Source organism: Cnephaeus nilssonii (genome assembly GCF_951640355.1).
Source record: "Cnephaeus nilssonii genome assembly, chromosome: 7".
Lineage (NCBI taxonomy): Eukaryota > Metazoa > Chordata > Mammalia > Chiroptera > Vespertilionidae > Cnephaeus > Cnephaeus nilssonii.
This window is the reverse complement of record NC_137078.1, coordinates 75,375,668-75,397,669: the sequence shown is the minus strand read 5'-3', so window position 1 is coordinate 75,397,669 and position 22,002 is coordinate 75,375,668. Positions and strand designations below refer to the sequence as shown.

Sequence of the window (22,002 nt, the reverse complement as noted above, 5' to 3'; positions counted from 1 at the left end):
TTCGGCCTGTTCCTGTAGCTCTGGACAGGGTGGAAGAGCCGAGTAATCTGAGCCCGCTGGGCTTATTACTTGGTTGCCGTGCAGAGTACACCTCTCCCCTTAGAGCACCCCGCTCCGAGGGGCTGGGCCAGGCGCCCTCCCGCACACACCCAGGGTCCGGATTCAGGGACCCAGAGTCCCATCCCCAATCAGACAAAGGGGCTGCTCCATTCACGTTTTTTACTAAAGCACCCACACAAGTTTCTGTGCAATGTACAAACACAAGCTAGCCCTGGGGCTACTGCCTTTGCTCTGAGACAGGGAGATGGGAACCAGACCGACGGATCCAAGCCCTACCTGCCACCCATGCAAAGCCCAACCCCAAGATCCCAGGCAGTAACACAGCACCCCCTCTGGTCCCCTCCTGGGGCTGCTCCTCAGCAGGGGGCCACCAGTTTGCCCCCTACAATGTTGAATGAAAAAGGTTTCCCCTCCCCTGGGAGCAAGGGGGATCCCCAGGTCTGAGAAGTCCCCCTGGAAGTGGCACTGCCCCCGAGTCATACCTCCCATTCTTCCAGGCCCTAGGGGACTCAAGGGAGGGGAAACTGAGGCACAGAGAGGTGGAGTGACCTAGCCCAGGCCACTCCATGAGGCAGTGCAGGGGCTGGCCCAATCCTGACAGTAAGGGGGGCTCGGCTGGGGAGGGAGGAGTAAGGAGGAATGACCCCAGAGGCCCCCCCAAACTTGAGGGGCCTGTTCAGGATGGAAGCCCCTCCAAAGTAGGTTCTGAAATTTCTAGGTGCAGCTGGGAGGGCCTATTGAAGACCCTCAGAAAAACAGAGCCCACAGTTTCAGTCCTGGGGGATCTCCCACAGAGCAACCGCCAGCCAGGCTGAAGGTCAGTCCTCTGGCCAGCAATCCTTGGCACGGGAGCCTTTGTCCTTTAGTGTCAGCCCCGGGGGGGCCATGATGGGGGTCGTCCAATGTCCACTGTGATGTTGGTGAAGAGCGGTTGCCTGGACACCTCCAAGACCTGGTACCGCACTGACCCGATGCCGTCCCGCTTCATGGTCAGCTTCGTATTTTGAATCTTGGTAAACCTAGACAGGATGGAAATGATTCCAGATCAGGGCTAACCACCAAACCCAACATCTCTGGGACCAAGGGTCAAGCCATCTCAGCTTCCTCCAGGGGTGACCCGGTTCTCCTTGCCACCCCTCCACCCTCCACCTGCCTGGAGCCCTTTTGCTCTTACAATTGCCCTCAAAACAGATCTCCCCCGCAAAGTCCAGAACTGTGACATCCCCACAAATCTCTCATCTCAGACCTTCCTTCTTTAGACCCAGACATAGGGCATCCCACAGACACCTCAAATGCAATGTGTCATCTTTACTCCCCAAACCATCATCTCGGCCATCCTCTGTTCCTCATCCTTTAGTCACTCCTTCACCATCTATTTGTTGAGCAGTCCCCATGTGCCAGGCTCTACCCTAAGCACCAGGGACACCGCCATAAACAGGCCAGCAAGGTCCTTCCTCTCATGGCAAATCTATGCCACGAGGGGAGACAGGTAACACACAAGGAACACAGCATTAGTGCCAGGGGACATAGGAGAGGGAGACCAAGAAGACTGACTTGGAAGGGGTGAGTATGTGACATCAAGCTGACAGCAGGAGGGAGAGCATTCTAGGCAGAGGTAACAGCACCTGCTGATCTAAACTGGGAATGAGAATTTGCACAGCTGTGTGGCTAGACCCTAATGGGCCAAGGGAAGAAAGAGAGGAAGACTTAGCTTGGCGGTTACATCAGGCATGGGCAGGGCTCTAAGTCAGAGGAAGCAGGTTTTTATTCTGTGAGCAAGAAGACATGGAGGGATTTTTGGCCCAGTCTGGGGGAGGAGGGGTCAGGGAACATGAACCACAGAAGGGCAAAGGGGAAGCAGGGAAACCAGAGAGAAGTCACCGCAGTGGTGCAGGCAGAAGGTGTAGTAAAGGGAAATGCTGATGGGCTCGGGTATGTTTGGGGGTGGCCCTTGCTGATGGTTGGGACATGGAGGGTGAGTGGAAGACGAATCCAGGAGGGCTCCTAGATTCAAGGCAAAAGCAGCTGGGTAGATGAAACCACCGCCCACAGACACCTTTAGCCAGAACCTCTTGCTATCTTGTCACTCACCCACCCACGGCAGACATCACTAATTGATGATGGCTATTCCTGAACCAGGACCAAGGCTCCCGGCACTGTGCTTCTAGCAGAGCTGCACTCCCGTGCCAACTGTTTTGGTCCTCCCAGTCCTTCTGAGCTCAGCTCAGACCCCTCTCTGAGCTCTCTCTCTCAGCTGCTCTGAAGCCTTCTCCCAGTCTTTTGTCCCTTCCCTGCTCACCTTGATTTTCACCTAAACTGCTTTTCCATCAGCTCCCTGGGCACCCGGTGCTTCATGCTTCTGCCAAACATCAACCCTCCATCAGTGCGGCACTCCCCACTCTTACACCCTGGGCTCAGAGCGGAACCACCCTACTGTTCCAGCTAGAGCAGAGCAGCCTCACTCCCAGCATGCTCCTGGGTTCCCATGGATTCCTTCAGGCCTGGTCGGCTTCCCTCCGGCTCCACCCAGCAGCTCTGCAGCCCTTCACCTTCCTCAAGCTCCAAGGGTGGTCCCTTCCATGACTCCCCAATGCCCCTGGGACAAAAGTGAAACTGACAACCTGGGATTTGGGACTCCCAACACCCATCAATGATCTTCTCTACCGTCAGTCTCAGCCCTCAGGAATTTTAATACCCACGAGTTTCGGACTCTCAGCATATACCATGCATGCTCACATTCCAGACTCCGACACATACTATTTCCTTTTATCCAAACTGGCCTCCTCTATTAACCTGGTGAAAATGGCACTGTGCCCAAGGTAGGTGTGTGAGACATACCTGCTGAATGAATAGCTGTCAAACTCCAGTTTACTACACATTCTCCAGGAGGCTTCCCACCATCACTCGGCCAGGACAGCACCTTGCCCTGACCACCTTGTGCCATAACTGCCTATCTCCCTCCCTAGAAGGAACTTCGTATGGGACATCCTGCTCTGGACCCTTCTCCCCAGCAGGTTTGGCACCAGTCAGTCCCTGAACAGTGGCAGGAAGCCCTTGTCTACATTTCACATGCTCTCAGGCACTTCTCCTAGCCAGCGCCAGACACCAAATGTTGCTACACCCTCAGAGACAGAGCTGCCTACTCCCAGCTCAGAGGGTCAGTACTGTCTTTCCAATCCCCATCCCACACGCCTAGGGCTCAGGCCTTTGTTGAGCTCCAGGCCCAGGAGCTGAGCCCAGTGCTGTCTCTCTCTCATCCTATCTGCTCCGTGGGGATGGGAATGCAATCTACTCAGTGACAGTCTGAGCCCTGCCTTTACATTTTAGTCACTGCTAGGAATCAAGCCAGGAGTGAGAGCTGCCTGGGTGAGGCTGAGCGGGCGGGCAGGGAACAGGGACCAGAGGTGCTGAGATTCACGTCAAGGGTCGGGGGCCTTGGGATCATCTCTGGGGATCCACTGCACAGGGGGTCACCCCAGGGAGTAAGGGGTTAGGAGCCCTTGGGGTCAGGGTGCTGGGGGTCACCTCTGAGGATTGGGCTCGTTATGCTTGTCCCGGTCGTGCTTGATCATGCGGTAGCGGCCTATGCGGACGTCTGGGCGTGAGATCTTCATCCCAGTCAGGGAGATCCTGGGGATGGGGACAGGTGGACTGCAGCAGGCGGCACGAAGGGCAGGCAGCCCCGCCCGGTCTGTCCCACCCTCTCATGCTCCCAGCCTACTCTCCACCCCGTCACTCACCGGTTGAAGATGTCGTCATCCTCACCACCCCAGCCCCAGTACTCATTGGGGAAGCCATTGATTCTCAGGAACTGGGCTTTGCTCAGGCCCGACACGCCTCCAAAGTAGCCAGAGTAGGGCAGCCTATTGTGCAGGAGGGCGGGCGTCAGTGAGGGGCCTGAGGGGAGGATGGAGATGGGTGGGGAAGAGTGTGCCCCGGGCCAGGAGCTAGGGGGGCACTGGGGCTGGGAGCGAGGGCCTGGGTGTGTTAGGGGAGGCGGGGATGGTGAGGGTGGGTAGTTCTGGGTTCAGCTGAAAAGGGAGTTCTCACCGGAAGCCGAACTTGTCCATGGCGATGGCGAAGTGGCGGGGCTGGTCGCCGCAGCGGTACAGGTTGCGGTCATCCATGGGGACCAGGTCCACGTCACTGAAGATGAAGCAGTCATAGGTGGCGTCCTCCTTCAGCGCCTCCAGGAAGCCCACGTTGAGCAGCTTGGCCCGGTTGAAGGTGTCCTCACCATGCTGGGGTTGGGGGAGGGGTCAGGTCAGCTCTGGTCCTGTGACTGGCAAGCACCTGCCATTGTCCAGAGTGGTCCCCATGGGCCTACTGCCCACCCCCCACCCCCTTCGTGGCTCCTGCAGACTCCTAGGATCAAGTCCAGCTCCTGACCCTGGGCCCGGCCTTCTCAGGCCTTTCATGATTTGGCTCTAGCCTCCTCTCTGGCCACTGCCCTCAGACACCAAGGGCCAGCTCCACCACATTCCTCAGGGGCTCAACTCTTCCTCGCCTTGGCCTTGGTGTTACAGTGCCCTCTGCCTGGGATACTCTCCTCACGTCTGGAAGGACTCCGTGAAACCTCCCCGCCGCGGTATCATTATTCATCCCTTCCCGCGTGCTTCACGTATGCTGGTGTCCACTTAAACGGTGATTTAGAGCTCTTAGTTCAATCTTCCCTTCACTCAAACATGCCCTGCGGCCTGGTCTTTGTGCCAGGCGTCTTGTTTGTGCCACTGGGGATCCTGGAGATGAGCAGCCCTGAGCACACTGCATCCCTACTGAGCACAGTCACAAAGTGAGACGAACAGCGAATGCCCGAAACCACGGGACTGAGCTCCGGAGCCTCAGCCACCTGTCCCCTCTGGCTCATTTGGATCTACACCCAGTTCCCTGGGGAGCCTCTGAGACCAGGACAGGACGGGCGAGGTCACTTGTCTCCCAACAAAACGACAAGCACAGGCAGTCATGGTCCAGGGAGCCTGGGAGCCAGAGAGGCACCGGTGGAGGGTCTTTCAGGGGCCCTTCCTCACCACCAGCCAGCTTTGGCCTAACGGGGTGGGAGCTGCTACCCGGGAGCCCTGAACCGCCCGGGGTTCTTGCTTCCTTCCCTTCTCCCCCTGCACCTTCGCTCCCTCCAGTCCTCGGAGCAGCTGTCCGTTATCTCGGGGCTCATCGGAACTCCTTTCCAACCTCTCTCACCAGCCAGGAGCTCAGGTTTCTCCCACAGGGCTCCTACGCATGCCCAATTCTCTCCCATCGGGAAGAGAAAACCTCCCTCTAACCACTGCCCTACCTTTTTGCCATCCCTTGTTGGCAGAGGTTTGCTTCTTTTAAGGATCTGTCTCCAATTGCCTGTTTCCATGTTGTCAAATCTGATTCTTCAGCCCACTGCAATCTGCTTCCGCCCCCACGATGCCCCCGAAATGGCTCTCGCCGGGCCCACCCTGTTGCTAAATCCACTCACCACGCTTCCTCCTTGACACCTATTCCTGGGCCCCCAGAACGCCGCACCCTCCCGGGTCTCCTCAGACCTTTCTGGCCGATCTCTCTCTCCCTCCACCCGTTTCTCCCAAGCTGGCCTCTCCGCCCAGGCCCCGTGCTCCCTGGCAGGTTGGACATGGTTGGTTTTCGGGACCATCTACATCCTGGTGGCTCCCAGACCCCGCTCTCCGCCGCAGACCTCACTCCAAGGTTGACTCATTTGACCAACTGCCTGCTAATCATTGCGCTCACACTTCCCCCAGGCACTCACACGCATCACGTGCAGGAAAGAATTCAGAGTCAGGCTCTCCCCCAGACCTGGTCCGGCTCCTGGGTTTCCATCTTGCTCACAGGCGCCGCAAACACCAAGACAGAGCACTCAAGCTGTCCTGGCGTCTCCCTTTCCTCACTCTCCACCACCGGTGTCACATCTCTCCCTTCCACCCCACAACCACGGCCTGATTCACACCATGCCCACCATTTCTTTCCTCCACATCACAGCCTCTTCCCACTGGTCACCCTGCCTCGAGTCTCCTCTCCCAGGCCATTCTCCACGTGCCATCAGTGATCTTTCCTTAAACACACACACACTGCTCCCCCTTTAAAACTTTACAATGGTGCCCACCACCTTCTGGCTGGATTTCAGGCGCTTAACAGGCCTCCTAAGACCCTTATGGATTTGGCCTCCGTCAGCTCTTCCAGCCTCATCTTTGTTACCCACCCTTCATTTTGGACGCCACACCTCAGCCAACAATTCCTGAACACACGAGACCAGCTCTCTCGCGGAGGCCTCTAGGTCCCTCTGCCTAGCATGCCTGCCTCCGCCAGTCCTCTGCCAGCTGACGCCTGTTCATCCCTCAAGACCCATCTCCACCATTGCTTCCCAAGCCCAGGGCTGGACCAGGCCCCTTGGTGCGCCCACAGCTCCCTGCTCCAACTCCAGACGCACACCATCGCCCTGGAGTCCCCAGGGATCCAAGTCCAAGTCTGGGAGTTTCCTGTGGGGAGGAGGGCCTAAGCCAGGCCCTCTCTGGGCTCCAGTGGCCAGCCCTGGCTGGGCTCAGAAAGTGAGCCGAGACCCTGGGCTTCAGCTGGGCCAGCACTGGGCACTAAGGCAGACTTCATCCCTCTCTGAGGACTAACTCTTCCTCTCCTCGGCCCTCAACACCTCATGGCCGGCACCCCCCAGGTCTCCGCCACCATGGGATGGGGCCCACCAAAGGAAGACAATGGGGTTCGTGCCCATTAAAGCCAGGCACACCTCCGCCAGTGTGCATGCCAACATTCACACGCACGTATCCCCTTCACAAATATGCACACCAACACACATGTACCCCCACAGGTCACTCACATAGCCACACAACCATGGCAGACAAGGACCACGAATGCCCCCAAACCCACGTATGTACCAACAGGCACATGAGCTCCACGCGCCCAAGTGCCCGTGGGTTCCCTGGTGGTTGGTACCCAACCTGGGGGCCACAGGCGGCACACCTGGTTGATGACGTAGATGCCGTAGCGCAGCCGCTGTCGCCTCAGGATGGGGTGCAGGTAGTGGAGCCAGTAGCGCAGGTGGTGCTCCCGGTGTCGAAAGGGGATGATGACTGCCACCGTCTGGGCTGGGGTGCAGTCGGGCGGTGTATAGCGGCCACCCAGGAGCACACCGGGGTTCTCCCTCTGCACCCGCTCCAGGGGCATGGGTGAGGTAAACTCAATCAGCAGTCGGCCCACTGCAGGCAGGACGGTGGCAGGAATCAGGACTTCATCCGAATCCAGGGACACCAGCCCTCTCCCTCAGCCTGGGGGTGGGCGAGGGAACCCCGAGGGGTAGCCCTCTTACAACAGACCCGGACCCTTGGCACCCCATTGGTCAAGACTCCATTCCCCATGGAAGGGTGAGGTCCTCTGCCCACCCCTACGGGCATGCCCTACCCTGCAGGCTCACCAAGGCCAGGCGGCGAGTCGGGACAGGGCGGCAGGATGGGAGCCGTGGAGCCAGGCCGGGCACTGGGGACCTCGGGGAGGCCGGAGCTGGGGGCAGTGGTGTTGGGCCGGGAGCAGTTGGCGCTGCTGCTGGCAGCTGGGTGAAGGGCACGGGCCGGGCCGCGGGCGCTGAAGCGGCTGAAGAAGGCCAGGTGCTGGGCATAGACGTCAAAGTAGAGGATGACAGCCACGAGAAAGTGCAGCAGGCAGAGGAGGAGCACAGCCTTGCAGACGCGCTCCAGCGTCCCCCCCAGCAGTCTGCTCATCCCGCAGGCGGCCTCCGGCCCGCCCAATGGGCCCGGGCATCCGGCTGCCGGCCTGAGCAAAGGTAGGAGAGAAACCAACCCAGCCGGTTAGGGCCCATGGACGAGGCTACCCACCCACCTCCTGCCCGCTGCTCATACTCATGGACCCGCATCCTCACATTTACCTGTGACACTCCCGGACTCACACTCTACCTGCAAAGACACACAGACACAGTCCCTAGCAACTCAATAATCACACATCTTCATGCATCTGAGTGCTTACCCACATAAGCTTACATTCCTTGTCTACACAGACACACACGTATTCCCAGGAACATGGACATGTGGCCTCTGACCACACTGGTTCATAGCTAAACATGGAGCAGGTGTACCTAGAGACCCACACGTGTACCTGTGCCCAGAGAACAGACACCCCGCAGGGCAGTATACCGATCCCAGGACCCCTGGTCTGGGGAAGGGGGCCATTTCCGGAGCACCTGCCAGGCAGGAGTCTCTGTACCCACGACTTCACTTAGTCCTCCCAGGAGCATGGTGGGCAGTGGTTTGGTCACACAGGCCCCAGTGGCAAGCAGGCCAGGCCAGCTGGAAGCAGGCTGGGGAGTGGCCCTCAGCGTCCCGATGGCCCGAATACAGGATGTCTATGGGATCCCTTCCTTCTGGAACAAGAGGTCAAAGTACAGGGTGGGGCACAGGCACCCCCCATAAGACCTCAAGGGTTGGGCTGAACTCTCTGGGGCCTGCCCAGCACTGCTGGTTCTGCTTCCCAGAACAGGGGCGCTGGAGCCCTGGAGACAGAGGGGGGGCACTCAGCGCGGCAGGAGAGGGTCCTGCCCGGGCACAGCTCCAGCGGCGGTTCCCACGGAGCAGCCACACTTCTGAGGCCACTTCTAGCGGCGCCTCAGGTTGCGGGGTGAGTCTCACTCACAGATACACAGCCACACAGACACCCCTGGTCCCAGCTATTCTCACCTGCACCGACACACACCGAGAACTACCTACAGACACACCCAGGTGACAGTCACACACAAGTTACACACGCACACACAAAGCCGCTGGTCCTGCACTTACGCAGCCGTACCTACAAGCTCCCGGGCGCCTCCCAACACGCGGCCCCACGTGCAAACATCCCCACCCCTCCCGGGGCAGGAGTTCTGGGTCAGGCGGACCACCGGGAGCGAGGTGCGTGTGGGCAGGGCTGCAAGGCTGAGCCGCCAGAACACGTGGCACCCCGGGACTGGGGAGGCAGCGAAGACCCGGAGGGTGTGGAGCCGGGGGGTGGGGAGGCGTGGATTGGGGGAGTGGACGTGAGGCGGGGGCCGAGGCAAAGGGGAAACGTGAGCGGAGCGCCTCCCCGCGCCACGAGGCCCGGGGAGCAGGGACAATAAAGGAGGCCGGTCGGGGGCGGGCAGCGGAGCCCAGGGGAGCCGAGGGATGGGGGTGGGGCGAGGTAACGCCAGGCCGGGGTCCGGCAGCCCGCGCCTCTCTCACCGGGTCCTGGGCGGGGATCGCGGGGCCGGGTCTGGAATCTGGGGGCCCGGAGCTGGGGGCCGCGCGCGCCTCCCTCTCACCCGGCGCTCAGCAGGGGGCGCTGCTCCGGCTGGGGCTGGCTTCCCGGCTCCGGCGGCTGCAGACGGCTCCGTCCCCCATGGTCGGGCCCCGCCGCCTCCCGCCGCCGGGTCAGCGGCCCCCGCGGCCCCCGGGCCGCCTCCCGCCGCCGCCGCCTCGGGCCATGGTGCGGAGCCACCCCGGGGCGCAGGGCGGGGCCGGGCGCCCGGGCAGACCCACGGACCCCGGGCCGACGGACCACAGTGCCGCCACCTCCCTCCCGCGCTACGGCGCCTCGGAGGGGCAGGCCCGGCCGGCGCATCCGCGCGCGCGCCCCCGCGGCCCCCGCCTCCAGCGCGCCCGCACCCGCCGCGCGCCTCCGCCGCCCGCCCCTGCCGGCGGCCGAGCGCGGCGGAGCGCGGGGAAGGAGGCGGCGCCGGACCGGGAGGGGCGTAGGAAGTCGGCCAGGCTCTTTCCAGGGGTGGGATTCCCGGTCCGGACTGGAGAGGGTGTGGTAGGTCAAACGCATCGCGGGGGAGCGGGGCCTGGGCCGCAGGGGCTGACGAGGGCAGGGAGGTTAGGGACTTGGCGACTCAGTGACGGGAGCGTTATTAACGGTCTGCCAGGGGCCGGCGGAGGGGATGCTGAGCAGGACCCTTAAAGGCGGGACAAAAGTTTGTGGCTTGGGCCTGGAGGTGGGGGGGCTTTCCTAAGGTAACAGGAGGTTGGGTTAGACCGGACAATGCCTCAGGAACAAGGGATCGAATTAGTCACTGGCAGGGGATGGTGCTGGGATAGGCAGAGGCAAATTCATAAGCTCCAGGCTCCACCGGGCTAGGGAGTGATGGATGCCTGAAGGCAGAGCCAGGTAGGGAGACATGGCCAATTTGGATTTTGCAGACAGAGTCCCAAGGGCATAGGACTAGGCAGACACTCCCCATCCTGCCCCCCACAAACACCTGGGCCCATACCTCCCCACTCCTTCATGCCCTTCAATACAGATTTTCAGGGGCACAGAGTCCTCAGCCCAGCACCCTTCCCATCCCACCCAGGAGCCAGCTCTGTCCAGAGCAGAGACGGTATGTATGAGTGGCAGGAGGCTGGCAGGAGGTTGAGGCCGATGGGCCTGTTTACCCTCCTGGGAAAGGTGGTAAGAAGGGCAACAACAGCGGCACTGGCCCAGACAAATACATTTATTTCACAAACACTGGGAAGACAGGTTGGGGGTGGAGGTGGGGCACAGGTGCAGAGCTGCACAGTCATCAGCAGCCCACTCCCCACACAGAGGATCCAGCCAGGCAGGGCCTCCAGTCGACAGGCAGCAAGAAGTGAGTGCAGGGAGGGCCCCGAACACCGAGCCCTGTGAAGGGGCACAGCTCCAGCTGTCCCAGGAAAACCACAAATAAATAAGAGTGGGGCACGGCCCCACCCACACTCTGTCTAGTCACCCATCTTCACTCTGGAGGTCTGCAAAGAAAACAACAGGAGAAATCAGGCAGAGATAGAGGAATGGGTAAGAGGGACAAATGACAGATCAGACCTAACGAACTCGTGGTGAGATGGACAGATGACGACAGATGGATGACTGGACCAGAATGGATATGCTATGACAGACAGACACAGATGAACAGGGACAGTCAGACATCCACAGTCAGGCTGTGGGACAGAAAGATGGAGAGAAGTGGCATATAGACAATGCCAGTCACCAAGAGTCAACCCAGTCAGGCACCCACAGGCACCCTCAGATCCTCAAGCTGATCATTAGCCACAAACGCACACACTGTCAGACAGAGAAGACACAATTTAGACATGCCATTCAACTGGCACCATAGATACACACAGGCCCTGCTGAACACAGTCAAACACGCCGAGACAGACTTATTTGGACACAGACAAGATCCCAACCATGGAGACAAACAAAAAGAGAGATTAAATGAAACACAGACACACACACAAAAAAAAACAGAAAAAAAAAAATAGGACAGTTGTCAGTGTTTCCAGATTAGAAACAAAATTAAGCCGAAAGCTTCAAAAGGGGAAAACCAGAAGATGGGAATGAGGTGGTGGGTTCCACAGGTGGAGGCGGGAGCACTGTAGCTCCTCTAGAAGGAGGGCGAGTCTGGGTTAGGGACAAGGACAGATGCTCCCCAGCATTCAGCACCTGTAGGATCGCAACGATGACCCCAAAGAGGCCGATGGCGCTGCCGAAGATCTCCACGATGAGAATCTTCACGAAGAGGCTGGGGTTCTGTGCGTCAGCCAGGGCGGCTCCACTGCCCACAATGCCCACGCAGACTCCGCAGAAGAGGTTAGACAGGCCCACTGTGAGGCCAGCCCCAAACATGGAGTAGCCTGGGGGAGTGGAAAGGGAGCACTGAGGCCAATCACAGCCCAACTGCGCAAAGCAGGCCCCAGTAGGCGACCAAATATCAAAATGAGGTGTCTAAACTGGGGGTGGGAAGGGGAAAGCAGATGTCCTAGCTGTTTGCCTGCACACACCCACCTACCTGCATGATAGTTTCGATGGCCAATGGCTTTGGGGTCAGTGGCACTGAAAGGCTGAGGGAGGCAGAGAAGTCATCAGAAACCAACCTCTATGCTCCTCTGTACTCCCCAAGCAACGTGTAGAACACACTGGAATGGATGCCCAAATCCTCCCCCCCCCCGGCCCCCGGTACTCCATACCTCAGCCATGTTGCTAAGGACAATTGCCATGATGATGCCGTAGATAGCCACAGCCTCACAGAAGATGATGCTGGAGGTAGTAGTGGTGGGCAAAGGCGGTTGAGAGGAGAAAGAGATTAGAAAGCAATCAACCTTCCTCCCCAGTCACCTTTCCCCCACTAGCATCCGCCTTATCAGGAGGCTGGTCAGGAGCAGAATGTCAAGTCAAACCAACGGGCAGCTCCCAATGCAGCTGGTTCTGACAGCCTTCCAAGGGCCCTAACTTACCTGACCAGGTTCTTGGTCTTGATCCGAGGGGCCTTCACCCCTCCCCCAATGATGGATGAGCCAGTAATATAGATGCCCCTGGTGGAAGGATAAGAAACCAATGAGCAGAGGCCAAGCTTGTCAGTGCCCCCAGGGTGACTAAGGACCCAACACCACCACCTGCTATGACTCAGCCCCCACCCCCCGAATCACACCACCCAACACTCACCACGCTGCCCCAACCACAGACAGGGAGATCGCTAAGCCAATGCCCAGGTTTGACCACATGAAGGGGGAAGTCTCTGTCAAGAACCTGGTGTGGAGACAGGGAGGAAAGCAATTCAGTCTTGGAGGAGAAGTGAGCACAACATTCACTCCCCCACACCCCCAAACCCACCAGCACTGGTTGCTAAAAGTCTCCCTTATCTCAGAACGGTCCACATCCCAGGCAGCTGGGGGTGGGGTGGAGGAGGGGGCTCAACTTAGAGAAGGAAGGCTGCAGAGAAGCAGCTCGGAGGGGAGTCCTCTCCCTGCCCTCCCTTACCATGCCACATCAAAGCGGAAGCCCAAGTCAAAAATGGTGTAGCAGATCCCTGCAGCAGTGAGAAAAAAAGGGGTTAGGGGCTGCTCTCTACAGAGAAGCTCCCCAACTTAGACATGAAGCTCCTGCCCAGCGGATGGGCCACCTCAATGGACTGCCCACACCTAAGTCAAGCTGGCCCCCGCGCAAAAGCACGGCTGTCTTTCTACACAGATGTGCCTCTGCTCCGGCCTCCATTTCCTGCCACTCCCTCAGTAACATCGCGTTCAGTGACACCACCTCCCAGACCTAGACCCTTCGGGGCAGCAGCTCGTAGGCCTGGATTCCCTGGAAGGAGGGAGGGAGCAAGGGCTCCGGCCAAGCTCCACCGGATCCCGCCAGCCCAGTCCGCGATGCTGTTTCCCCAACAAGCTGGGAGTGGGGGTGGGGGTGGCTCAACGACCCGAAAAGGAGGAACTGGAGCAGCCTGCTCATGACCCAAGCAGGCCGGTCAGGAGCAACAGGGTCGACAGCCGCGAGACGGGGCAGGGGGACGGGGACGACAGAACGCGCCCAGGGCTGCTTTCGCGGCCCCACCTACCCCCGCCCGCGCCCCTCCTCAAGCGGCTGGAGCTCGGGTCTCCTCTGTCGGGGTCAGAGGCCCCCACGGGCGTGTGGCAACTCCCGGAGCCCGGGGTACTGAGCCCGCGCTGCAGCCCAGCGGTCCCGGGACCCTACGACCCCCGCCGGGCTCCAGACCGGCCCGCTCGGCCCCGATGCCGGCCCCGCCCGCCAGGGCCCGGCCTCACCCACGCCGATCATGCAGGCCCAGAAGGCCACGAAGACCCCGGCGTAGAGGAGCGCTAGCCCCGTCATGGCGGCGGTGACGGCGGGGCACGGGTCGGTGGAGACAGAGCTGAAACCGCGTCCCTGCGTCCACCGTCCGCCCCGCAGTCCGTCCGCCGCCCGCGCCGTCACCTGACTCGCCCACGTGACGCGCCGGCACCACCTGACCCGGGCCGGGCTCTGCGCCGGGGCCGGTCTAGGACTCGCCACGCCGGAACTGCGGCGCTGAGCATTGTGGTTGGTGTAGTCTGGCTGCGGAGGCGGCTCCGGCGCCCTCCTGGCCAGGTGTCCACCTCGCAGGTCTCTCGCGCATCTCCAAGGCCGATTCTTCTCAGCCCCGACACCCCGCCCTGCTCGGTCCACCAGCCCTGCCTTACACCCGAGCCTGCTCGGGGCCTCCCTAGCTTAGCCTCCAACCTTCCGCTAGGCAGTGATGGGCAACCTTTTGAGCTTGGGGTGTCAAACTTCGCCAAAAAACTGAGCATAACTCGGGTAGTGTGTCACTTTGAGGAAAAAACTAACTCCAAGACGCTAGTCGCAAATGTTTCATCCTCAGGAGCAGCAAATGTTTCATCCTCGGCATGCGGCCGCGTGTCATCAGAAATGGCTACGCGTGTCAGGGCTGACACGCGTGTCATAGGTTCGCCATCACTGCACTACATGGATGTGCTATTATTTATGTAATTCTTTTTTATTCATTAAGCAATGGGCATTATTGTTTCTATTTTTCTATTCTTCATTCAACAAATATTTACTGAGTATCTACCAGTATTATGTACTAATACTGTTTTAAGTACCAGGGACACCGTGATGAACAAGCTAGGCAAGGTCCCTGGCCAAAATGGCTACGCGTGTCAGTGCTGACACGCGTGTCATAGGTTCGCCATCGCTGCCCTAGGGTGTTGTGCTCTGTTCCTCAAGCTCTTCCCTCTGCCTGAAGCACGCTTCACAGTGCTTACCCCCAAGCCTGGCTAACAGCTACTGAGCCTCAGAAATCATTCTTCCCGGAGCCTTCCCTAACCCTGAGGCAAGGTGGTGCGCCTGCTCTGGGACCCTAAGAAACTTCAGCAAGATCATGTCACTCTCTTCAAAATGCCCTAGTGGCTCAATTTCACTCTAAAAGCCATAGTCCTTTTAATGGCTTACTAGGCCTCTACCAATGTGGTTCCGACCTTCATCTCTATGACGCCCCCACCAACTCCTCTGGCTGCACTGGCATCCTGCTATCGCTTGAACATACCAGCCATACCCTCACCGCATTGACCTTGCACTTGCTCTCCGCTTCTCCTAATTATCCACGTAACTCACTCCGTAACTTCCTTTCAGTCTTCTTTCACCTTCTTCATAAGGCCTTCTCTGACCATCTGTTTAATATTGCAACCCCCTCTCCCTTACACTCCCTTCCCAGCTTTATATTTCTCCATAACACTTATCACCGTTGTCATACTGAGTGCTTTGGTTGTAAGCATCATGAAAGGATTTCTGTTGCTCTCACTGTTGTATTTCCAGTGCTTGGCACTCAGTGGGTACTCAATACATGTTTGTAATTGGTAGTTACAAAATAGTCAAGGGGGTGTAAAGTATAGCATAGGGAATATAGTCAATAATCCTATATAATAAAGAGGTAATATGAAAATTAACCCTCATGCCCTCACAAGATGGCTGCCTATCACCAGGCGGGCAGGGGGGTTAGTGAGGGAGGACCAAACGACTGAACAGCAGGCTGCGTGGGGTGACCAGGCTGGTGGGGGGGGGATGGTGAGGGGCGACCAGGCTGGTGGGGACAGTTAGGGGTGACCAGGCCGGCAGAGGGGGGCAGTTGGGGGCGATTAGGCTGGTGGGGGGGAGAGTAAGGGGTGACCAGGCCAGTGGGGGGGGCAGTTAGGGGTGACCAGGCTGGCACGGGGGGGGGTGCAGTTGGGGGCAACCAGTCTGACAGGGGGTGAAGTTGGGGGTGATTAGGCTGGCGGGGGGGGGCAGTAAGGGGTGACCAGGCCAGCAGGGGGCGGGGGGCAGTTAGGGGCGACCAGGCTGGCAGGGGGTGAAGTTGGGGGCGATTAGGCTGGCAGGGGGGGAAGTTAGGAGCAACCAGGCCAGCAGGGAGGGGGCAGTTGGGGGCCGACCTGGCCATCACACAGAGACAGTGAGGGGCGATCAGGCAGGCCGCAAGGGGCAGTTAAGGGCAATCAGACCGGCACACAGAGGCAATGAGGGGCGATCAGGCCAGCAGGGGGGGCAGTTAGGGGTGACCAGGCAGGCAGTCAGGTGAGCCATTAAGAGCCAGCGGTCCAGGATTGTGAGAGGGATGTCCGACTACCAGTTTAGACCTGATCCCAGGGATCGGGCCTAAATTGGTAGTCGGACATCACCCAAGGGGTCCCGGATTGGAGAGGGTGCGGGCTGGGCTGAGGGGATCCCCCCCAACCCCATGCATGAATTTTGTGCACTGGCCCTCTAGTATTGCAATAACTATGTATGGTGCCATGTGGGTACTTGAATTATTGGGGGGAACACTTTGTAAAGTATATGATTGTCTAACCACTATGCTGTACCCACGAAACTAACACGAAATATGTAAACTGTAATTGAAAAAAATTGTTTTATTGATTACATGCTGAAATGTTTTTGGTATTTGAGTTTAAAAATTATTAAATTTACAAAATAAAAGAATATCTAGTCGCCTTAGCTGGTTTGACTCAGTGGATAGAGCATCAGCCTGGGAACTAAGGGGTTCTGGGTTCAATTCTGGTCAAGGGCACATGCCCAGATTGCGTGCTTGGTCCCCAATAGGGGGCGTGCAAGAGGCAGCTGATCAAGGATTCTTCTCATCATTGATGTTTCTATCTTTTCCTCTCCCTTCCTCTCTGAAATCAATAAAAATATATTAAAAAAAAGAATACTAGTCATACTCATCAGCAATATTATTTCTATTCTTTTAAACTCTTCCAGTTAATATACAAAATTTGTATTTCAATTTAATATCTACAATGTGTTTATTTTTACATACTATTTATAAAAATTTTATTCATTTTATATTTGTTGAAATTATATATTTACCATTTTCTAAATCTTTGTTTATATTTTATACGTTACTTTTTGTAGTCAAATGTTTATTTTATACATATTTTATTTATTTATAAATATATTTTTATTGATTTTAAAGAGGGAGAGGGAGAGATAGAAATATCAATGAGAATCATTGATCCGTTGCCTCTTGCATGCCCCCTGCTGGGGATTGAGCCTGCAACCCTGGGCATGTGCCCTTGGCCAGAATCAAACCTGGGACACTTCAGTCCACAGGCTGATGCTCTATCCACTGAGCCAAATTGGCTAGTGCTATACATACATTTTAAAGATGCTTATACTACATTTGCAATATATTCTATCTTGTCAATTGGTTGATCCCTTTTGATTTTGACGTATTGGTTTGCTCTACAGCGATATGGATTTTAACATACTGAAAGTTACATCTTCAACACCCCGGACATTGCCAATATGCCAAGATTCTCAGAAAATGTCTGAGATGAAGAGTGAGTTGTTTCACTTCATCCCTCTCAACCTTTAGGGTCCAGCAACTCCACTCTGCTTAAAGCACCCACCATTCTGGTTTAAGAATGGTGTGTCCTTTATCCAAGTGTCCTTTTCACTCCTCTCGTTATTTTTTCCCTCCAGGTGATTCAGCTTATCACCCTTCTGAGAAGCATCTTTTGGCTCCAGCTGCCCCTGTGGGCTTCCCTTCTCAGAGTACTGTTTCAGTGTGTGGTGATTGCCTCTTTAACCTCTCTTCCCAATTACACAGTGAAGACAGAAATTCAGACAATTCAGGTCTCCACCCACAGGACCTGCAGTGTTTTACAAGTAAAAAGAAAACAGGAGAAAACGTATCTCATTTATTCATTTCTGTAATCTCCCTGAGAAACATATCAGTCAGTATAGACCAGCACTGTCCAACAAACTTTCCGTGATGATGGAAATGTCCTATAGCTGCGCTGTCCTCTTACATGGCTACCTGAGCAGTGAACTGTGGCTAGTGTGACCAGGAAACTCAGTTTTTAACCTTAAATTATGTTTAAAATAGCTGGTATACTGGACAGCACAAGTATAGACCAGTGGTTCTCACCCGGGGGCAATATTGCTTCCAAAGGGGACATTTGTCAATGTCTGGAGATATTTTTGATTATCACATCAGAAAGTGTATGCTCCTGGCATCTAGTGAGCAGAAATCAGGGATGCTGCTGAACATGCTACAATGCACAGAATAGCCCCTCACATAAAGAATTATCGGGCCCAAAACATCAGTTGTGCAGAGGCTGAGAAATCCTGGTCTAGCCAGTGGTCGACAAACTCATTAGTCAACAGAGCCAAATATCAACAGTACGACTGAAATTTCTTTTGAGAGCCAAATTTTTTAAACTTAAACTTCTTCTAACGCTACTTCTTCAAAATAGACTCGCCCAGGCCGTGGTATTTTGTGGAAGAGCCACACTCAAGGGGCCAAAGAGCCACATGTGGCTCGCGAGCCGCAGTTTGCCGACCACTGGTCTAGACCATCTATAACCTGCCTTTCAAAAGGACAGACCCTCAACTGCACAGCAGGAACTGGGATTGGCCAGAGGTCCTGGGCTGCTCTCAGAACAGATGGGCCTAGGCGGCTTCAGGAATGCCCCAAATCAGTCCCCGTCAGTCAAACATCAAACATTTTACTAAGCCAGAAAGTGCTAAGCCGTGTGCCAGTGTCAGTACAAGACAAAGCTGGATCCTATCCTTAGTGAGGGGCTGCCTGCCTGCCCTCCATCCAGGCTCCTTCAAGGATCCTGGCAGAGGGGTGAGGACTAAAAGGTCTTTTTTTTAAAAAACAGATCCTGCCTCAGGTTTATTGGTACAAATAGCATAGGACACTAGTTCCATGCAGATAGCAGTCCAGGGGTCACACCAGTCCTCTCCTCACATCAGCAGACAGAGGCCTCTCCTGTGGAGCCTTTATGGGGGTCTGGGCACCTTTGGGAGCCTGAGCCTGCGTTGCAGCTGCAGCCTGAGGCTTGGTTTAAGTGTTGCCTTGGCCTTTGGCCAGCAGTACCCGAGACCCTCAGTGATGGGGACACAAGCACATTTCCCAAGTTTGGGGTGAATGATGTAGACAAGTTGACTGAGCTTGCAGCTGCCACCCTTTGGGATCTCAGGCTTGACTTCCGTGGGCTTTATGAAGGCCTTCACAGCCTTGGCACACGTGCTCATGGCATTAGTGATGTGCCTCTTCTTGTGCTTTTTGGCAAAGCGTATGTTTCTCAGGAACTTTGGATCTATTTCCTTCTTGATGCCATTTCTGTGCCATTTTCGGAACTGGTTGTGCATGGTGTGGTTCCTGGATTTGGCCATATCTGCACTGAAGCCTGCAGCACCTGGGACCGGAAGAGTTAGCAGTGATCCTAAAGTCCAGGCGTCCTCAAACTACGGCCCACGGGCCACATGCGGGAGGTTCTGCCGTTTTGTTTTTTTACTTCAAAATAAGATATGCGCAGTGTGCATAGGAATTTGTTCATAGTTTTTTTTAAACTATAGTCCGGCCCTCCAACGGTCTGAGGGACAGTGAACTGGCCCCCTGTTTAAGAAGTTTGAGGACCCCTGCTTAAGTCCATCTGTGTCTCTGGCCTCCCAGGGTATCAGCTGCTTCCCTCATCCTCATAGGCGATGGCAATTCCTCGTCTTCCGCTCACGACTCCTGTCACTGGTGTCTGACCCAGGTGAGGCTGCAGCCCTTGCCAGCTCCGGGAACTAAGGAACGAGGCTGCAAAGAGAGGGGACGGAAGCTGAGTGGGCTGAATCCAGGAGAATTCCGATGGGAGTGGAGACTTGGCACACTTACCTGCAGGGCTACTCTCAACCAGCTCCAGCTGAGGCCGCGGGGCCAGGGCTGAGCATCCAGGATCATTTGATGGCTTCCAGGCAGGCAGGGGTCGAAGCTCCCCAGTAATGAGTGACACATCTGGGATGTCCCACAGTTCCGATTCAGGTGGCGGGAGGGGCACGTGGAAGGGAGAGCCTAGGAGGAGAAAGATGATCCATACTGGCCCCCTGCTTCCATCCCCAACTGTTTCCAGCTCAGGCAGTGCCCCACCACTCACCAGGCAATAAGTCTGCGTAGTGTGTGAGGTGGGGAGCCAGGCCTGGAGACGGCCAGGCAGGGTTGCAGGCAGCCTCCAGCTCACATGGTGACAATACAGGCCGGAAGAAGCTACCAGAAGGCTGGGGAGCTAGGGCACCAAGAGGACAGGCCAACAGCACAAAGACATCTACCTCAGGGAAGTTGGCAAGTTTGGGAGGTGTGGGCCGCCCCAGAGCTAACACATAGCTGTGCTTGCCGGCAGCCTGAGTCAGCTTCCGCAAGTGTGCCAGTGCCTCCCGGTGTCGGGCCACACCCAACGTGCCCACCAGCAGCCCCACCACGCGAGCATCTCTGGCCCTCTCTACCAGATATCGTCTCCGTGCCCTCAGCCGCCCAGCCCGGGCACCTTCATCACGAGTCCCCCCTGTGTCCGGGCAGCAGGAGGAGAAGGACCGCTCTGGTGCCCAGCCCAAGAGCAGCCGGCTCAGGTCAGGATCGAGGTCAGGGTCAGAGCTGGCCCCAGAGCCTCCCACATAGAAAGCATCATACTCTTCCAGACACCTTCCTGGGGCCAGGGGGAAGCGACGCCCAAAACGCTGCAGGGGTTCAGGCTCTGAATTGAGGGAGCCCACTGGCAGGGGAAGAGCTGGGCTGGAGACAAGCAGGTCCACGTACCGTGGGCGAAGGAGAGTGGCCAAGGCCTCTGGAAGAAGGAAGTGGGGTCAGGGTTGGGGCCTGGCAAAGCAAGAGCTCCCCTGTTCCCCAGAAGACTGAGTGTGACCCACAAGCACAGGCTGGGGTCAAGCCCATATTGAGAACTCTCTGGGATGTACTGAAATGGGAAAATGAGGAACAAAATAGCTGACCCACTCTCCCTGCATGCCCAGGCAAAACCCCTCACCCAGGGCATGGGCGCAGGCCGGCTCACTCAGCAGCACCACGGGAGCTGTGGGGTCTGGATTCTGGGCCTCAAAGGCTTTGGCGCAGAGCTCCAAGGCCACAGAACGCTGACCAAAGACGAAGGCCACCGGCAGTGGGCGGGCTGGAGGGCTTAAGCAGGCAGGGCCAAAATGTACAAGGGCCTGAGCTCCAGCTTGCTCAGCACCCAGCACATCCACACAGCAGCTGCAGGGGAGATACCATTAGTGAGAAGGTTTCATCAGAAAGTTCCTGTCTTCAATGGGAAATGTGGTCAGTGAAGAAAACGATGTATGGAAACACACTGTCACTGAGAGGAGCTGCTATCAGGAGGGCAGTCATCGAACATCATCAAAGAGAAACAGCCATTAGGGGCAGGCACTGTCATAGAGGGAAAACACCACAAACCCTGGGTCCCCAGGCCTCTGTCCTTAAGCCCAACTTCACACCTGCCATAGGCTGTGTCCCCCAGAATGAACATTTTCGACCCCGTGGTCTCCTCCAGTCGTGCAGCCACAACCCCAGCATCTCCCAACAGTTGGTCAGGGAACTGCAAGGCCACCTGTAAGCATAAATCATGGAGTCAGAAACGGCCTCTCCTTCACCGAGGGTCGTCTCTTCAAGGAAAACCTTCCGGGAGTCCCTACCCAACCAACCTTCACAGCCTCTCGCCCCAGAGAAGCACCTCCCCTCACCCCCACCCCCACCCCGATCCGCACAAAATTACCCCGAGACCCCGATCCTATGGGCGACCCATCCCAGAGAGGTGAGCCACTCCTCCCTAACCTGCCCTCACCCGCTGACACGCCAGGTCACGGACAAACCCGACGACTCGCTGCAGCTCGTACACTCGGTCCAGGTCCGCCAGAGGCGTGAGCAGCCCCGCGGCGCCCGCCTCCCGCTCCAGCGCCGCCTCAGCGGGGCTGCTGAATGTAGACTCCATGAGGTAGAGCCTAGGTGACGGGAAGCAGCGGGGATCCCTCGGTCTCCGCACTCAAGAGGCCCTCAATGGGTCACAGTCCTTTGATGAGGGCGGGGAGCTTGGGAGTCAGACCCCAAGCAGCGAACAACTAGCCGCGCGTCCAAAACTCGCGTTTCCTCGCTGCACGTGAGCCAACTGGAGACTACTTCCGGGTTTTGAGGCGGGGCTGATAGCAATCTTACCAATCTCAAACCAGCACAGCTCCGGCTTCCCAAGCCTCGCCTACCAAACCGCCAATCGGCCTCAGAGCGCGAGGCCAACCGTAAGTACTTCCGGGGGAGATGCGGAGCCTTCTGGGTATTGTAGTTCCTCTAGCTCTCCTCTGCAGAAGCTGAGTTTTCAGGTTCAGCCCACTGCCCACTCTCAGAAA

The 22,002-nt window shown here is 57.1% G+C and overlaps 4 protein-coding genes across 7 annotated transcripts; all 4 read right to left on the bottom strand.

Annotated features, from left to right (window-relative positions):
- Positions 1-196: 196 nt before the first annotated feature.
- On the bottom strand, positions 197-9,679 carry B4GALT2 (beta-1,4-galactosyltransferase 2). Of its 2 annotated transcripts, none has more exons than XM_079777945.1 (7): positions 9,276-9,679; positions 7,484-7,839; positions 7,033-7,268; positions 4,111-4,301; positions 3,801-3,923; positions 3,586-3,690; positions 197-1,079 (listed from the first exon to the last, which is right to left on the bottom strand). In XM_079777945.1, exons 2-7 carry the CDS (start codon positions 7,785-7,787, stop codon positions 929-931), a joined length of 1,110 nt encoding a protein of 369 aa, XP_079634071.1. In that variant the 5' UTR covers positions 7,788-7,839; positions 9,276-9,679; the 3' UTR covers positions 197-928. The 2 variants fall into 2 exon arrangements, with proteins under 2 accessions (XP_079634071.1, XP_079634070.1); XM_079777944.1 differs by having other exon boundaries at positions 9,356-9,679.
- Positions 9,680-10,507: 828 nt separating this feature from the next.
- Positions 10,508-13,784, bottom strand: ATP6V0B (ATPase H+ transporting V0 subunit b). The gene is made up of 8 exons (XM_079778367.1): positions 13,593-13,784; positions 12,808-12,856; positions 12,493-12,576; positions 12,285-12,362; positions 12,018-12,087; positions 11,840-11,891; positions 11,494-11,684; positions 10,508-10,799 (listed from the first exon to the last, which is right to left on the bottom strand). Exons 1-8 carry the CDS (start codon positions 13,657-13,659, stop codon positions 10,773-10,775), a joined length of 618 nt encoding a protein of 205 aa, XP_079634493.1. The 5' UTR covers positions 13,660-13,784; the 3' UTR covers positions 10,508-10,772.
- Positions 13,785-18,609: 4,825 nt separating this feature from the next.
- Positions 18,610-19,005, bottom strand: LOC307103506 (large ribosomal subunit protein eL29-like; the record flags this gene model as incomplete). Its single annotated transcript, XM_079777861.1, has 1 exon — positions 18,610-19,005. One exon carries the CDS (start codon positions 19,003-19,005, stop codon positions 18,610-18,612), a length of 396 nt encoding a protein of 131 aa, XP_079633987.1.
- Positions 19,006-19,010: 5 nt separating this feature from the next.
- On the bottom strand, positions 19,011-21,781 carry DPH2 (diphthamide biosynthesis 2). 3 transcript variants are annotated; one of them, XM_079777627.1, is made up of 6 exons: positions 21,447-21,780; positions 21,100-21,212; positions 20,634-20,857; positions 19,752-20,435; positions 19,493-19,669; positions 19,011-19,414 (listed from the first exon to the last, which is right to left on the bottom strand). In XM_079777627.1, exons 1-6 carry the CDS (start codon positions 21,591-21,593, stop codon positions 19,290-19,292), a joined length of 1,470 nt encoding a protein of 489 aa, XP_079633753.1. In that variant the 5' UTR covers positions 21,594-21,780; the 3' UTR covers positions 19,011-19,289. The 3 variants fall into 3 exon arrangements, with proteins under 3 accessions (XP_079633753.1, XP_079633754.1, XP_079633752.1); XM_079777628.1 differs by having other exon boundaries at positions 21,437-21,544; XM_079777626.1 differs by having other exon boundaries at positions 19,011-19,669; positions 21,447-21,781.
- Positions 21,782-22,002: the final 221 nt, after the last annotated feature.

Excerpts from the sequence above, each read along its gene's own strand:
- B4GALT2 (XM_079777944.1), bottom strand. The coding sequence starts at position 9,654 with ATGCGCCGGCCGGGCCTGCCCCTCCGAGGCGCCGTAGCGCGGGAGGGA. Across the intron at positions 4,302-7,032 it reads GCATCTACGTCATCAACCAG|CATGGTGAGGACACCTTCAA; the intron begins GTGTGCCGCCTG and ends CCCCAACCCCAG. Across the intron at positions 3,924-4,110 it reads ATGGACAAGTTCGGCTTCCG|GCTGCCCTACTCTGGCTACT; the intron begins GTGAGAACTCCC and ends CCTGCACAATAG.
- ATP6V0B (XM_079778367.1), bottom strand. The coding sequence starts at position 13,659 with ATGACGGGGCTAGCGCTCCTCTACGCCGGGGTCTTCGTGGCCTTCTGG. Across the intron at positions 12,088-12,284 it reads AAGACCAAGAACCTGGTCAG|CATCATCTTCTGTGAGGCTG; the intron begins GTAAGTTAGGGC and ends TACTACCTCCAG. Across the intron at positions 10,800-11,493 it reads TCATCGTTGCGATCCTACAG|ACCTCCAGAGTGAAGATGGG; the intron begins GTGCTGAATGCT and ends TTTTCTTTGCAG.
- DPH2 (XM_079777626.1), bottom strand. The coding sequence starts at position 21,593 with ATGGAGTCTACATTCAGCAGCCCCGCTGAGGCGGCGCTGGAGCGGGAG. Across the intron at positions 20,436-20,633 it reads GGCCTGCGCCCATGCCCTGG|AGGCCTTGGCCACTCTCCTT; the intron begins GTGAGGGGTTTT and ends TCCTTCTTCCAG. Across the intron at positions 19,670-19,751 it reads CTACGCAGACTTATTGCCTG|GCTCTCCCTTCCACGTGCCC; the intron begins GTGAGTGGTGGG and ends TTCTCCTCCTAG.